The sequence below is a fragment of the Gambusia affinis genome, linkage group LG24 (genome assembly GCF_019740435.1).
Source record: "Gambusia affinis linkage group LG24, SWU_Gaff_1.0, whole genome shotgun sequence".
Taxonomy (NCBI): Eukaryota; Metazoa; Chordata; class Actinopteri; order Cyprinodontiformes; family Poeciliidae; genus Gambusia; species Gambusia affinis.
In genome coordinates, this window is record NC_057891.1 from 10,553,264 (window position 1) to 10,566,507 (window position 13,244).

A 13,244-nucleotide genomic window follows, 5' to 3' on the forward strand; every position below is an offset into this window, starting at 1 on the left:
CAGGTCTGCAGAAGTGCATGCTTTATTTTATGAGTCATTTTCCTACAATGACTGACCGTGAAATCCTTTGCAAAACAGATGCAAAATGTGACACGGACAACGCTGCTTGTGTGTGGGGTGTGTGTGTTGGGTGTGTGAGATGGTAATAACCTGCTTCCACAACAGTTTCAAACTTTTCTCCCTGTTTTGAGAAAAAAACATAATAAAAAACAGGGGGAAAGAAACGCTTTGTCATTTGATGAAGCTGAACATTGACAGATGAGGGTTTCAAATATGGATAAAAAGATGATTGCGGCTTATAAATGCTGCAGTTGGAGAACTGAATAAGCTAAAAATTTATTACTTAGGCTTTAAGATTCGCTGGTGGTGGAAGTTTCTGTCATACTGGCCAGTATGTGTCAGAGTCGAACAACATACGGTAGCCCTAACTGCCCAAAAAGGCAATAAAAAAATAAATAGCATGACTCAGGTTATGAACATATCCAAATAGATCCAGTCTTTTATCCCTCCTCTTGTACTTTTACTTCAAATCTCAACATGAAATTTCAATCTCAAATCAGTTACATTTATATGGAATAATATTTGGTGTTTAATTTAATATCTTGGCTCATTTACAAGAAAGCTGATTGTCGTAAATGTTACATTTTGTCTTGTTGTTTGGATCGTCTTCTTTTTCTTTTCTCTCCTTCCGCTTCATGTTGTCACTTACAGAAATTCAAAGTAAAATTGACTGTAAGCTAATAATTTTTTTCTAATTTCATAGTGGAAAAGGATTAGTGGGCTGCGTTGTGAAATTCTGCTGGCTAACGTCACTTTGACCTTTCTCCTTTACTTACAAAAAGGTCCAATGTCTATCTATTGGGAGACAAACAGAAAGCTGGATTCACCTCTTTACCTCCAGAGTAAATTCTATCATAAGAAAAGTTTTACTTAACTGATAAAAACAGACCTGTTGGACCTGATACAATGTGATTCTTTCACTCGCATTTGGAAATTTACTTTGCAGAGGAACAGCAAGAAAAAGCGTCTGTTTTTATTTTCATGACTGGAACAAAGCCTTACATCTGTTTTATGTGTATAGAGCCAAGTTGATCAATATTTGGACATGTTCTCCTGTAGGGAAAGAAAAAAACCTGATGACATTCACAATCCTGACTCTTCTTTAACAAGCACAATGAATCTAAAACAAAAAGGAATCTTCAAGTAAATCAGAACACAATTGGGATGAAAACGTTTCATTTCGTCTTCAGAGTGGGGAGAAATGCCTCTGACAGTAGGAACTTGTTGACTCCTCCCAGCTTCTTCCAAAATGCAGAAATCAAGGTTACTCATTGACAGGAGGCAGCAGGAATGGGAAATTGTTTTTGTTTCTCCAAACAGGTGTTTGAGATATTTTAAAGAGTTTCTATCAGTGGTTCTCTTGAGTTATTTTCAATAAGAGCAACAAGTTCTTTCTTCACTGATAAAAGTGACTCACCTTTGATCTTCTGAGTTTTTTCTGCCTTTTTGATGCTAACTACAAATTCCAATTTGTCTTGATTCTATTTCTTAAAGACCAGGCTAATCCTCTCACTGTCCGTTTGACTGTGAGACCCCGTGGACATGCCTGTTTAGCTGCCCTGCGTGATGCCTGATCATGACAGCACCACCCTCTTAACCAGACAAACCAAACGCAGACGTGTCGACATCGGGGTGAAAAGGACGGTGGGTAGCGCGATATTTCCCCGTGCCCGGGAGACTCTGCTCGAAGCCATGAACCAGTCCCACGGCCCTGATCAGGATGGAGATCTCTCCTTGGTGAGTCACGGCCACGGGGCCGCCAACGGTGACGGAGAGAAGACAAACGTCCTCAGAAAACTGCTGAAAAGGGCCAACTCTTATGAAGACGTCATGATGCCCTTTCCTGGGGCTACAATTATCTCCCACTTATTGAAGAACAACCTGGGGAAGAATGGAGGGAGTGACTCAGGCTTTCAGGTACGAGTTGATCTGCAGATCCTATTGAGATAAAAACAAGTCCTTAACTTTAAAGTCTGAATTAAGCTGCTGTTCTTTATTGCAGGGTAGTGGAGCTCTGTCCAGTGGAGGTTCGGAGATTCAGGCCGAAGATGCCTGTAGTAACTCTTCGCGGGACAGTCCATCCGACTGTCTTTCCCCTGGTCCTCCTCTACCTCCTCCATCGTCCTCTAACTTTGGACGACCGTTGCCGCCCTCAAATCACATTTCTCACACCTCTTCTCAATCTTTATCCTCCTTTGACTTGGACCGACTGTCGGACGAGCATCTCCGTGCCAAGAGAGCCCGCGTGGAAAACATAATCCGCGGAATGAGTCACTCCCCATTGGTCCGTCCCAATGGCAGTGACCACAACCAGGAGGGCAATCGTGAGAATGAAAACGGCAGCAGCAACAGTAACGACCACAGAGGAGAGGACGGCAGTCATAACAGCAGCCGCCGCGGCGGTGATTGTCCTTCCCTCCTCAACTCTCCTGGTTCGCGAGGCGGTGTGGTTGGCATGGGCGAGGTTTACAGAGAGAATAAGAGGAAACAGCGTCTCCCACAGCAACAACACAGTTTCACCCAGCTAGTTTGTTCCAGACAGGAGCAGAGACAGGAAGAGAGAAGGCAGCTCAAACTACAACTTGAAGATATGCAGGTAACTAGATCTTTTAGTATTGATCTCCACAATTGTTTACCAGATTGTTCTCTAGTAGAATCATTATTCTTATAGCAGAATTTGAGATAATAGAAAGATCAAGCTATGTGTTCTTTGTTTTGTCTTTGTTCAGAAACAACTGCGCCAACTTCAAGAGAAGTTCTACCAAATCTATGACTCTGAGACAGAGGAAGAGGAAGAAAACATTGTGAATGGAGAGGTCAACCAAGGAGGGGACCGAGAGGAGGATGGCAACCTTTCAGAGGACAGTATCCGCTCTGACGGCCTGGAGGAAAGGCACAGAGACAGAGGGAGGCATAACCATGATGATCTTTCCGAGTTGGACCCTGGACTTTTCCTGGACAGAGCCCGAGCCCTCCTCCGAGAGCAAGCCTTGATAGACGGAGAAATGGAGGAAGATGCTGACAGCCAAGAAGAGGAGGAAAGAAATGGAGAAAGAGTGATGAAGAGGAGAGTGGTAGCAGGAGGAGGGGGAGGAGGTGGCCGGCAGCTGGCCGAGACTCTAAAGCAGGAGCTGAACTGTGCCGTGTCACAGGTTGTTGACACCGTCGTCAAAGGCTTCTCCTCACCCAAGCAGAACGCCGGTCACCATCATGGCTGCCACAGCAGTACGCCAGCTGCACCTTCTTCTTCCTCCAACTCATCCTCATCCTGTCCACCTCCTTTCGGGCCACTGCCCCCTCTTACCCCAGAGTCTCGCTTTGGTGGTGGTAATTTGGCACTCAGCTTGAATGGTGAAGGCAGTCCCACCCCTAACTATCATTCCTCCAACCAGAGGCTGCATTGCTTTGGGGATGTAATTGTCCCTAGCCCTCTAGATTCGTTTGGTGGTCTGAGTAGCAGGCTTAGTGGTGTGCCAACACCCAACGATCAAACAGAGGCTCTGCCGCTGGTAGTGCGCAAGAGTGGGAGTGCAGTAGAGACCCCCAATCCTTCTCTACCTCCTCCTCCACCTCCTCATCATCCCTCCCTCCATCCATCTCCACTCACAGCTTCCCTCGGCTTTAGCCCTCCATCATTTCGCCACCCCTTTCCTCTCCCCCTCATGGGTTACCCTTTTGGGAATCCCCTAGGGTCACATGGGGCTGGAGGTGGCTACCCCTCAGGACCAAAAGACCACAGTCGGGTATCCCCCGACTCTATGGACATAGCCCGGGAAACTGTCAGCCTCAGAACCAAAATGGCATCTCTCAGCGGGGCACACATGGGTCACCATCACCACAGGCAGAGCTCTCCAAGCCACCATGGACCAGAGGGCCTGTCACTGTCCCTCATCAAGTCAGAGTGTGGAGATCTGCAGGACATGGCTGACATATCTCCCTACTCAGGCAGCACTGTATCCTTACCATGTGTTACCTGAATATTGAAGGTAATTTCTAAAAACTGATATTTTAGTCGAGGAGTATGGTTTGGATTAATTTAGAAAAATTCTGTTTAACAATGTTTGAAACTAAATATTGGGAAGATTGGTCCAACTTCTCTTAGGTATGCTAAAACTTGTGAGTTTTCCCTGTAAATGCCATAGTTACAATTGGGAGAAAACCTTAAACTAAATTTCGATGAATAAAACATTTCATTCGAGCTTTTGAAACATGACATGAAAGACACGGCCAATACTAATCTAGAAGATAATCCACAAAATCCTAGATATTATTATTTTAGCTCTCTTGTCCACAAGAGTCACATTTTTCATAATAGAGCGGCAGCAGGAGGCAAAGTGACAAAAAGTCTTTAATATCAATTAATCTGCATTAATTGATTCCTGCTCTGAGCCTCTTGTTTCTTCAGTGAGTGGGGAAGATGAAAAGGGCGCACCGGGTCTTGCAAGAAGGGGAAGATTAAACAGGTCGCACACTGCTCTCTCAAGCCCTTTTAAGTCTGTGCAGCAGGTTGTGTTGTTTAAAGGTGGAGGGAGAGGCTAGTGAGCTCCCTCTTGAACATGCGGACACACACGCGCGCACACACACATACTGTTTGCACTGTCTGAGACACTCGGGTGCTGTTAGCTTCTCTTTCATCACAAAGACTTTGTACATAAACGCTCAAAGCAAATCATATTTCACTTTGTCTGAGTGCATGTGTGTGAGGTAAGACTTTGTTCACAGGCGCTCAAAGCTAATCATATTTCAAAGAGCATGTCAGAGGAGCAGGCAAACACTTGGCTTTATTGACGGCAGCTTTCTAAATTTGTGTTGTGGGCAACAATAAGGAGAAGTGTAATATCTAAAAGCTGCTCAGTTTCCTCTTTATCGTTTTTAGCTCCATCTCCTCCCTACTACCGTTTTGGAACCCACCCACTCACTTTCATTTGTTGGTCCTTCATTTTTAGTTGCCTGGCAGTTGTGTGTGTTTAGCGCGCACACGCCTGCACGTAGGAACACACACCTCGCCTTTCATGGCACGTGCATGTCGACAGGTGTTTGCAGGTAGCTGTTTATCTTTTCGTTCCTAACCTTTCATATGGATAGGGCTTCTCCCGGCCATCTCACTTTGACTCACACAAGAGAGCAAACAGGCGCATGTGCACAGACGCGCACGTTTGAACAACAAAGTAAAGAGAAAAATAAGACTTTGAACTCGGCAAATGGGTACTCCTTGCAGCTGTGATGGGGATTCGATCACAGTGTCGCCTTCAAAGCTAATTTAGATGTTGCTTTCATTGAAAAACAAGAAATATTTGACACGGCTCTTGATCCTCTTGAGCCGTTTCATACCAGAATGCCCCCCTATTCATTGTTAAAGAAAAACAAATCTTTGAAATGGATTATTACTTCAAAGACACTGACTGGGCTTTAAAACGATTTTTTTTTCTGATAAAATTGCTCATCTTGTCCTTTATCAAAACACAAATTTAGTTACAACATAAAGAATAGAACAAATTTTAAATGATGTATTTATAATAATTAGAAAAGTAATTAGGAGCACTGATTTTTTTAAATGAGCTAGATTTGCAATTACTTCATGTTTTGTGCCTGTAGCTTCAAGTAGACAGAGCTTGATGTTGATAAAAATAGATATTGAATGTTTTTCTAATTTGAAATAAAGCTAGAGAAACAAATGGAAAACCTGAAATGATATAATCATTCCTGTATGCCCTACGCTAGCAGTAGCGTGCGAATATGCTAAATGCCGTTCTTTTTCCACATTCTTTTTTTTTTTTTTTTTTTTTTACATTTTCTCAAATTCAAGACCACTAAATAAAACCAAATGCTAAACAACTAGTGGTTTACCGAACATGTCAAATGAAAAGTAAGCTACAACTCTTTTGAATCAACCACTAGCTGATTTTTAGCTATGCTAGTCCTAGCTAAAAATTCACTAGCTAGTGTGGAAATTTGAGGACGTTTTTCTTCTGAATCATTAACATGGAGCTTATGGCAAACGTTTCAGCACATTATGAGATTTTCCTCTAGTCTTGTTAGATAAATTTGTAAAAAAAAAAATAATTTTTATTACGTAGACAATTTCATACCCACACAATGTGTTGGGTATGAATTTATATATATATATAAATATATATATAGGTGTGTGTGTGTGTGTATATAGTACACAAATTACGCCATTCTTTTTCTTGGTCATTAATTATAATTCTTTTATCAAACTGAGCAATATTGTGCATAAAAGCAGATTTTTTTAATATTTTAACTAGGTGTTGTTGAAACCTGCATTAATCGAAGTAAAGACTGTTTTATCAATCTCATTTGCATCAACAACAAAGGCAAATGATCTATTTATAAAACCAAGACAGTGAACACTATTCAACAAAAGAATGTCGTCTTGGAAACTATGGCTTTTCCTGAGTCGAGCTGAAATGAAACTGCATAAAACCTATGGCTCCTGTAGATTAGAAAACATTTGGTGTCATTTTTGAGATAAATCTTGTTTCCAAAGCGATGGTTATGAAAGCAGTGTATGTGTGCATTATATTTCCATACTAGGTGAACACAATGAAAATGGATTTAAATCACCTTTTTGCACCCGAGAAAGTCACACACAAAACATCCGAAACTGCAAAATTTTAAATTGTATAAATTTTCAGCCATATAATTAATTAAGTTAAGTTGTTACTGGTCTTTGCGGTTTCTTCACTGCATTTTACGATGATCATCCGTCACCTGAAAGGCTGTCTCTTGCGGTGAACACACTCAGGTCTGTGTATCTTTAATCCTTTGTATTGAGCTGAGCAGATGTCCTCCATTCATTTATGAATTTATCCCTCCACCCTCCCTCTTTTCCTCTCAATCCAGCTCTTCCATTTACACACATAGACACACACACACATGCACACACACCTGGTAACAAGGTCAAGTTACCGCTGGTATGGTGAGCTCTGCACAACACTCACAGGCTCTTTGACAGATATGCATTAGGCTAAACACAAACCAATAGGAAGACAAGAGCAAATTGGGAGGAAGAGGAATGGAAGGAAAAAGAACATGTGTGTTGTTTATTCACCAACTCCCCTTAGCTACTATTACACCAAAAAAAAAAAAAACAATGCCTCATTCACTCTTTATTCATTATATTATCTCACACTTGTTTACTCTGAGTCTCATTTTGTTTGTTTGTGTCCCAAAAGAAAAAGAACACAGACGTCAAAATCCTGGACAAAATGTACTGAATGAGCACATGGTGACAGGTTGGTATGAATGTTAACAATGAGATTGGTGTTTTTTTTGTCCCGTGCCCCATGCCTGATGAATCCAATGCTAAATGAATGATGGATCACGTTGAGACTTACTTCTGGTTCGACATGGCTGCTGCATCACGGCACTTTCCAGATGTTGCTTATTTATGGTTTGGAACATTGGCTGGGATTTTCTTTCAGGGATGGCAAATCTCTTAAAGATAAAAAGTACCAAATGGTTATATTTTCGTGTTTTATTCTGTTGTCAGATTTCTCCTTTTCCCCCACTAAATAGTTGATGCCACTCTTTCCTCTTTTCCAGCTGTACATGTCCCTTGGGGTTTTCTTTGTGGGCGTGTGTGTGTGTGTGTGTGTTTTCTGTGTGCTAATTGACCTTGCAGGGGGCTCCATTGATTGCCTCATCTTCTCTGATAGATTATAGGCCTTTTAATGTGGTGGGGAAATGGCAGCATGGTGGGGCACAGCTGTTGCCACCACATACACGCACGCATACACACGCGTGCGTTACCACACACACACTAACACTGAACACACAAGCGCTCGCCGCCCCAGTATCCAAGGCCCTCACAATTATTATTTTTGTCGCCGAGTCTGTGGGATGGAGGGATCTGTAGGATTTGATCAGAAGCCAGCAGGTGCTTGTGTTTGCTTTGGGTGTAAACTACTATATTCAGCGCAAGACCAGTTTATATGTTCCATTTAGCCCTAAGATGTAACATAAAAAAAAAAATTATATCTCCAGTACGTGGAAGTGTATATTTTGGTGTCTGCATTCGCAAATTTATTCAAAGATTCAAAAACCGTTGATTCAAGTGTTCTTTTTGGAAACACACGTTCATCCAAAACCGACAAATCTCTTTACTTTGGCTACTGTTACTGTTTTGGGTGGAAAGCGGTTTTAGAAAACTGTCTCCCAAGTGACAATTTGTACCAACAACTCACCACCATGTTTTTATGTCATTGTTCTTCTTGATCGTTAAGTAAACACACCGTTAGCTAAAATGTATTTTCTTGTACATGCCAGATAGATTCTGTAGTAATAATTGCGAATAAAAGTTAGCTTTTTTTCAAGTGGAATAAAAATGTCACCTGCTAGCCGTGAGCTAGCTTAATGTTTCCTGTATGGGGATTCGAGGATGTGCAGTTGTAAAACGCCAACCCCATTTTGCAGTAAGAGCACCGAGCTGCGTAATTTTTTATGCTTTTTCTTTCTTTCTTTCTTGCTTTGCTTTTGTCTGTCCCTCGCCGTCTCGCTCCATTGTTGCTAATAGCACATAGCATACGTCAAAAGCTTGTTGAGCAATCATCCAGCTAAGAACGCTGCTCTAAAATTTCCCTCAAAGAATTTTAAAAATCGAGGTTCTCGAATTGTTACAGCTTCAAGTAGATTTCTATAATTTCCACAGACTACTGCATGGTAAGCAAAAAGAGATTACAACTAAGACCAAAAGACTGGTGTGATAAGATTGGTGTAATCATTAGAACAATATTCAAGCCTATCATAAGTGGCATTTGAGGATTTTATGACTTTAATCTTCATAAGTCATCAAAAGTACAACAAATAAAGAACATATGCAAAAGGAATGTAGGTTGGTAGATTGTTTTGAATATGTCCATCCAGAAAACTAGAAACACTACAAATGCATTGAAATGTGTGTGATAATTTCTACGTGAACAGTATGTCAAATTTGAAATGAAATAGATTCTGTAATTTTCTAGCTAGCTGTCTTGCTAAAAGAAAAAATAGCAAGTAGCGTGCTTTTTTTAAAAATAATTTTCTGTAAATTTTCTACTTTATTATAATGATTTTGACATAAAATACATAGAAAATAATAGAAAAACACAAATTACAGGCATTTGTCATGTAGCTTTAAAAGTTTTTCAAATTCTCTATCTAGTTATTTTGTTATTGTTATAAAGCTGCTTCAAATAGTGTTGTAAAAATGATAGGCTATACCAAAAAATAACTTTTATTTTCACCTCGATTTATTTCTTGATGGATGTTGAAATTTGTCTTTTTCCCTTTGTGGCAGCAGAAGAAACATGCATTTACTTTTCCTGACACAAGAAAACACAAAATGTGACCAAAAAGAGTTTGTAACAACAACCATGAAAGAAATGACTTAAACTGAAGACAGGAGCTAATAGTTTGAGAATAGCTGGTTATGTCCCAACTAGTCTAAACTTTTCTTCTTGAGGTGAGGAGCATCCGCTCACAACTTCAGCTGACATAAATATGTACATATTATTACAACTGCAGAAAATAATCAGAGAAGAACCTCCCAGTGTGTTTTTATTTTAAAAGATTCCGTAACTTCAGCACATTTTGGCGCCTTAACATGTCATGATTCAGATTCAGGAGGGCTTGTCTCCAAACCATCTGAAGAAAGCCAAGCTGATGTTCTTCTACACTCGCTACCCTTCCTCCAACATGCTCAAAATGTTCTTCTCTGACGTCAAGGTAAGACCCGTTTCTTTATTTTTATCCTTCTTCCCTATTTGAAAAAGTCACTCTCGTTCTTTGGTGTCATTTTCTTTTTTTATAATGTCTTGTTTGTCCTTTTAAGGTGTCTTCATTTAGAGTGACATTACATAACATTTAGTGAAAAACGCTTTGGTAGAAATATTCATACCTTTCAGATGTTTCTCGTTTTGACTTTACGACCATCACATCTTAATGCCAACTTAGTCTACTTTATAGAACCACTTCCTGCTGCATTTCCAGCTGAAAAATGTCATCTGTTTGCACATCTAATTGAGGCTCTTTCAGATAAGATGGAGGGTGCCTTTGAAAATGCCTTGCCAAGAAATTCTAAACTATATGTGAATATTAGGAAGTAAAGAGTTAATTTGTTCAAAATTATTAACTATATAGATTTTAACGTCTTGCAAATGTAAATGCCATTAATTGTATCTTTTGTTCCAGGCGGAACCTTTATGTTTGCTTATTTCTGGTACAACAGTAAATCTGATGCACCAGCGGCATCCGCTCACAACAATTGTGAAAATGTTGCAATTAATTAATTAATTAATTAGAGATCCTTCAAGAATTTGCTAAAAAAAAAAAAAAAAAGTGATCAAGTTCAACCATTAATATCTACACTTTGATCTAAAAGATTCTATTAAAGCTGTAGTTGTACTTTTAGGGAAGTGTTAGCTCTGTTTTTTTAGCGTCATCCAATTTCCTTTAAACCTTAACAGGGGACGATGATTCTCCTGTAATCAAGCACACCCACACCATTATACTGCCACCACCATGTTTCACCAAACATTTCAATTATACAGAAAGTAAATGAAACAGAAGGGACGAGCTTAACAGCTTAGCTCATGAAATTCAAATAAAATACTTTGAAGCTTGTGGTTGTAAAACCGAGGAATGTGCAAAAGTTGTAGTTCAGTTTGCAGGATACCGAATGCTGTTTATTATAATTATTTCTAACTTTTTTGATAAAGTTCCATCATATTCAGCTGATTATTTCTTTACTCCGTATCTGAGCGCATGTCTGGGTGTGTGCATGCGGGTCGGCGTGTGCCTGTGTGCGTGTGAAAACTTAGAGCGCAGATGGGTGTTCCAATCTGGCATGTTTTTGTCACATAATTAGAGTTTCTGGCCTTAATCGGCCTGGGGTTAGTCAGCAGGGTTGGGTGGGGATAACGCCCACTTTCCCTCTCACACACTCCCACACACACACACACACACCCCCACACATACTGTACAATAGCTCCCCCTGACTCACACACACCGTGACCTGAACCTTTTTGCCATTTTCACTCAAATCACACGCAGCTACGCCAGCGCGTTTGCTCTCGTCAGCACAATTAAAGACGAACCTGGAGGAGCTGTGGCCGAGCAGGAAACATGCTCCAGAGATTAGCCTGAGAAAAGGTAAAGGACCCCCAGGAAGTTTGTCATGGGGGGGGAGGAAAAAAAAACAAACAAAAAAAACGACCAAAGTGTGTGCAAATGATTGCATGTTTGGAGAAAATGACAGAGGGATTGTGGGGGAGGAGGGATGAAAGGGATGACAGCAGAACTAGAGCTATAAAACAAAAGCGCTGATTGTTTGGTGTTTACAGGCTGCTACGGGTTTTGCAAAGGAGCATACGGCTCCTCGACAGATTCAGGACGCTCTATTCAAATGAGCAACCACTCTCTCTCCCTTTCACACACACTCACACACACACACACCAGCTGCTCTTTGGTTCATGTCTATGGTGACCACTTCCTCGTGGGAGTGCCACATCCTCATTGGCTGCCATGGGACACCAGGTTGCCAAGCAAACTCAAGGTTGCTAAGCTGACCTACCGCAGGAGAGCGAGAACCTGACTGGTCATCAACCAGGAGTCCATTAAGTGATTAAAAAGCTGCTGAAAGGGGGAAATTACCAAATTGCAACTAAAGTGAAAAACATCAACCAAAAATCCAGGCAGCATAGCTGGTCTGGTAAGAGTTCAATTAAAACAATCAAAATTTATACAGTTAAAAAAATTGTGAAAATAGGTTTCCTTCACACTTTAAATTAAAGCCATGTTTGATGATTAAACTACAACTAATAAAAAAATTTAAAAAAATGCACTATAACACTAAAATGTCTATAGAAGTCAAAACTTTTTTTTGCAGAGATATGAATCCATAATATTAGATATGATTCTCATAAATTCACCTGAATTTTGACAGGACATGTCACTGAGACTACCTGACCTCTTTTTTAGTCCGTTTTAGTTGGTTTTAAAACTCGGGTGCACACTGCAGTATAAATTAAAAGAAAATGGTTTTGAAATGCAGCAGGCTGAAACGTAACAAGGATATATTATTTTATTTTTTAAATAAATCTAATCAGAACATGGAAAACAACTTTTTTTTCATCGCTAAGGTTTTTTGTTTTTTTTTGACACAGACAAATTTCATGTTTTGTCACATTAGAGCAACACACTTCCGTTGGGGAAATGGAACAAATGTTCGCACGTCTACAACATTTCTTAATTGTTATGTGAGGAACAATTTACTTTTTTTTTTTAAGAACTAAAACCAAAAAAATTGCTTAAAAATGTTCCTAAATTTGGAAAAAAAGGAGCAAAATAAAAGTATGTACAGCTATTTTTTCTGTCTATACAAAGAAAATAATAAATAAAAATGCGGGTTGTGGACATGTACTTGTAAAGTAGAGAAACGGACCACCAAGAAACTGTTTCTGTGGCAAGTGGCGAATATATAGCGCCACCTGCAGGCAAAAGTTTAAACAGTTTGTGTCCAGTATGTGTGGGGTCTGTAGAGCTGTTAGCTGCCCTTTTCCTGACCTTTGACCCGTGCCAGTAGTGGCTGGAGGGACCGTCGGTGCTGATGTTTGTTGCAATCTGGACCTGGTCCTGTTCTGTAGACGTGATGATGATTATTTCCTGAACAACGACAATGTGTGTGTTCTTTTCTTAAAGTCTCTTTTCAGTTTGTGTCTCATGCAAATCAGTGTTTATACTGAACTTCAGTTTTAATTGAGTCATAATCCCAGTTAATCCATTTTATTTATGAGACACTTTACAACTATTCCTCTGCTTAATGACTATAAAACAAACGTAAATGGTGGATAATCCTATTTGTGACAAGTGAGGCTTTTCTTTTTGAGGCTTTATTGAAGACAGGAGATAGCAGTCTGTGTCCCGTTTAATTGTCCCACTGCATTCATTATCAGAACTCTGAAATCCGGGTCAGTGTCTCTTTCCCGTTCCCTTTCTCACCCTCACTCCGATTCCGACCGGCACCCCCTCCTTCCCAGGGAACAATAAGTAGCATGTGTTAGAAGGGTTCACTGTAAGGGAATTAGGCCCTGAATGGCTCCGCTAATTGGACTTGAATGGACTTCGTCTATGGGAAACTGGTTCTTAAAGATGAGCCTCTTATGTACAATGACCTCCTCGCTGAG

At 40.3% G+C, this 13,244-nt stretch overlaps 1 protein-coding gene across 2 annotated transcripts in view; it reads left to right on the plus strand.

Moving 5' to 3' along the window:
- The window catches only part of prox1a (prospero homeobox 1a), a 32,036-nt gene that overhangs the window by 1,263 nt on the left and 17,529 nt on the right, over positions 1 to 13,244 (plus strand). The window contains exons 1-5 of one of the 2 annotated variants that reach the window (XM_044110072.1): positions 1,254 to 1,380; positions 1,555 to 1,977; positions 2,063 to 2,656; positions 2,790 to 4,013; positions 9,679 to 9,786. In XM_044110072.1, coding sequence (XP_043966007.1) covers positions 1,627 to 1,977; positions 2,063 to 2,656; positions 2,790 to 4,013; positions 9,679 to 9,786 — 2,277 coding nt within the window. In that variant the 5' untranslated portion in view covers positions 1,254 to 1,380; positions 1,555 to 1,626. Of the gene's footprint in view, positions 1 to 1,253; positions 1,381 to 1,554; positions 1,978 to 2,062; positions 2,657 to 2,789; positions 4,014 to 9,678; positions 9,787 to 13,244 lie in introns of those variants that run through there. The other variant, XM_044110071.1, reaches the window with a different exon arrangement.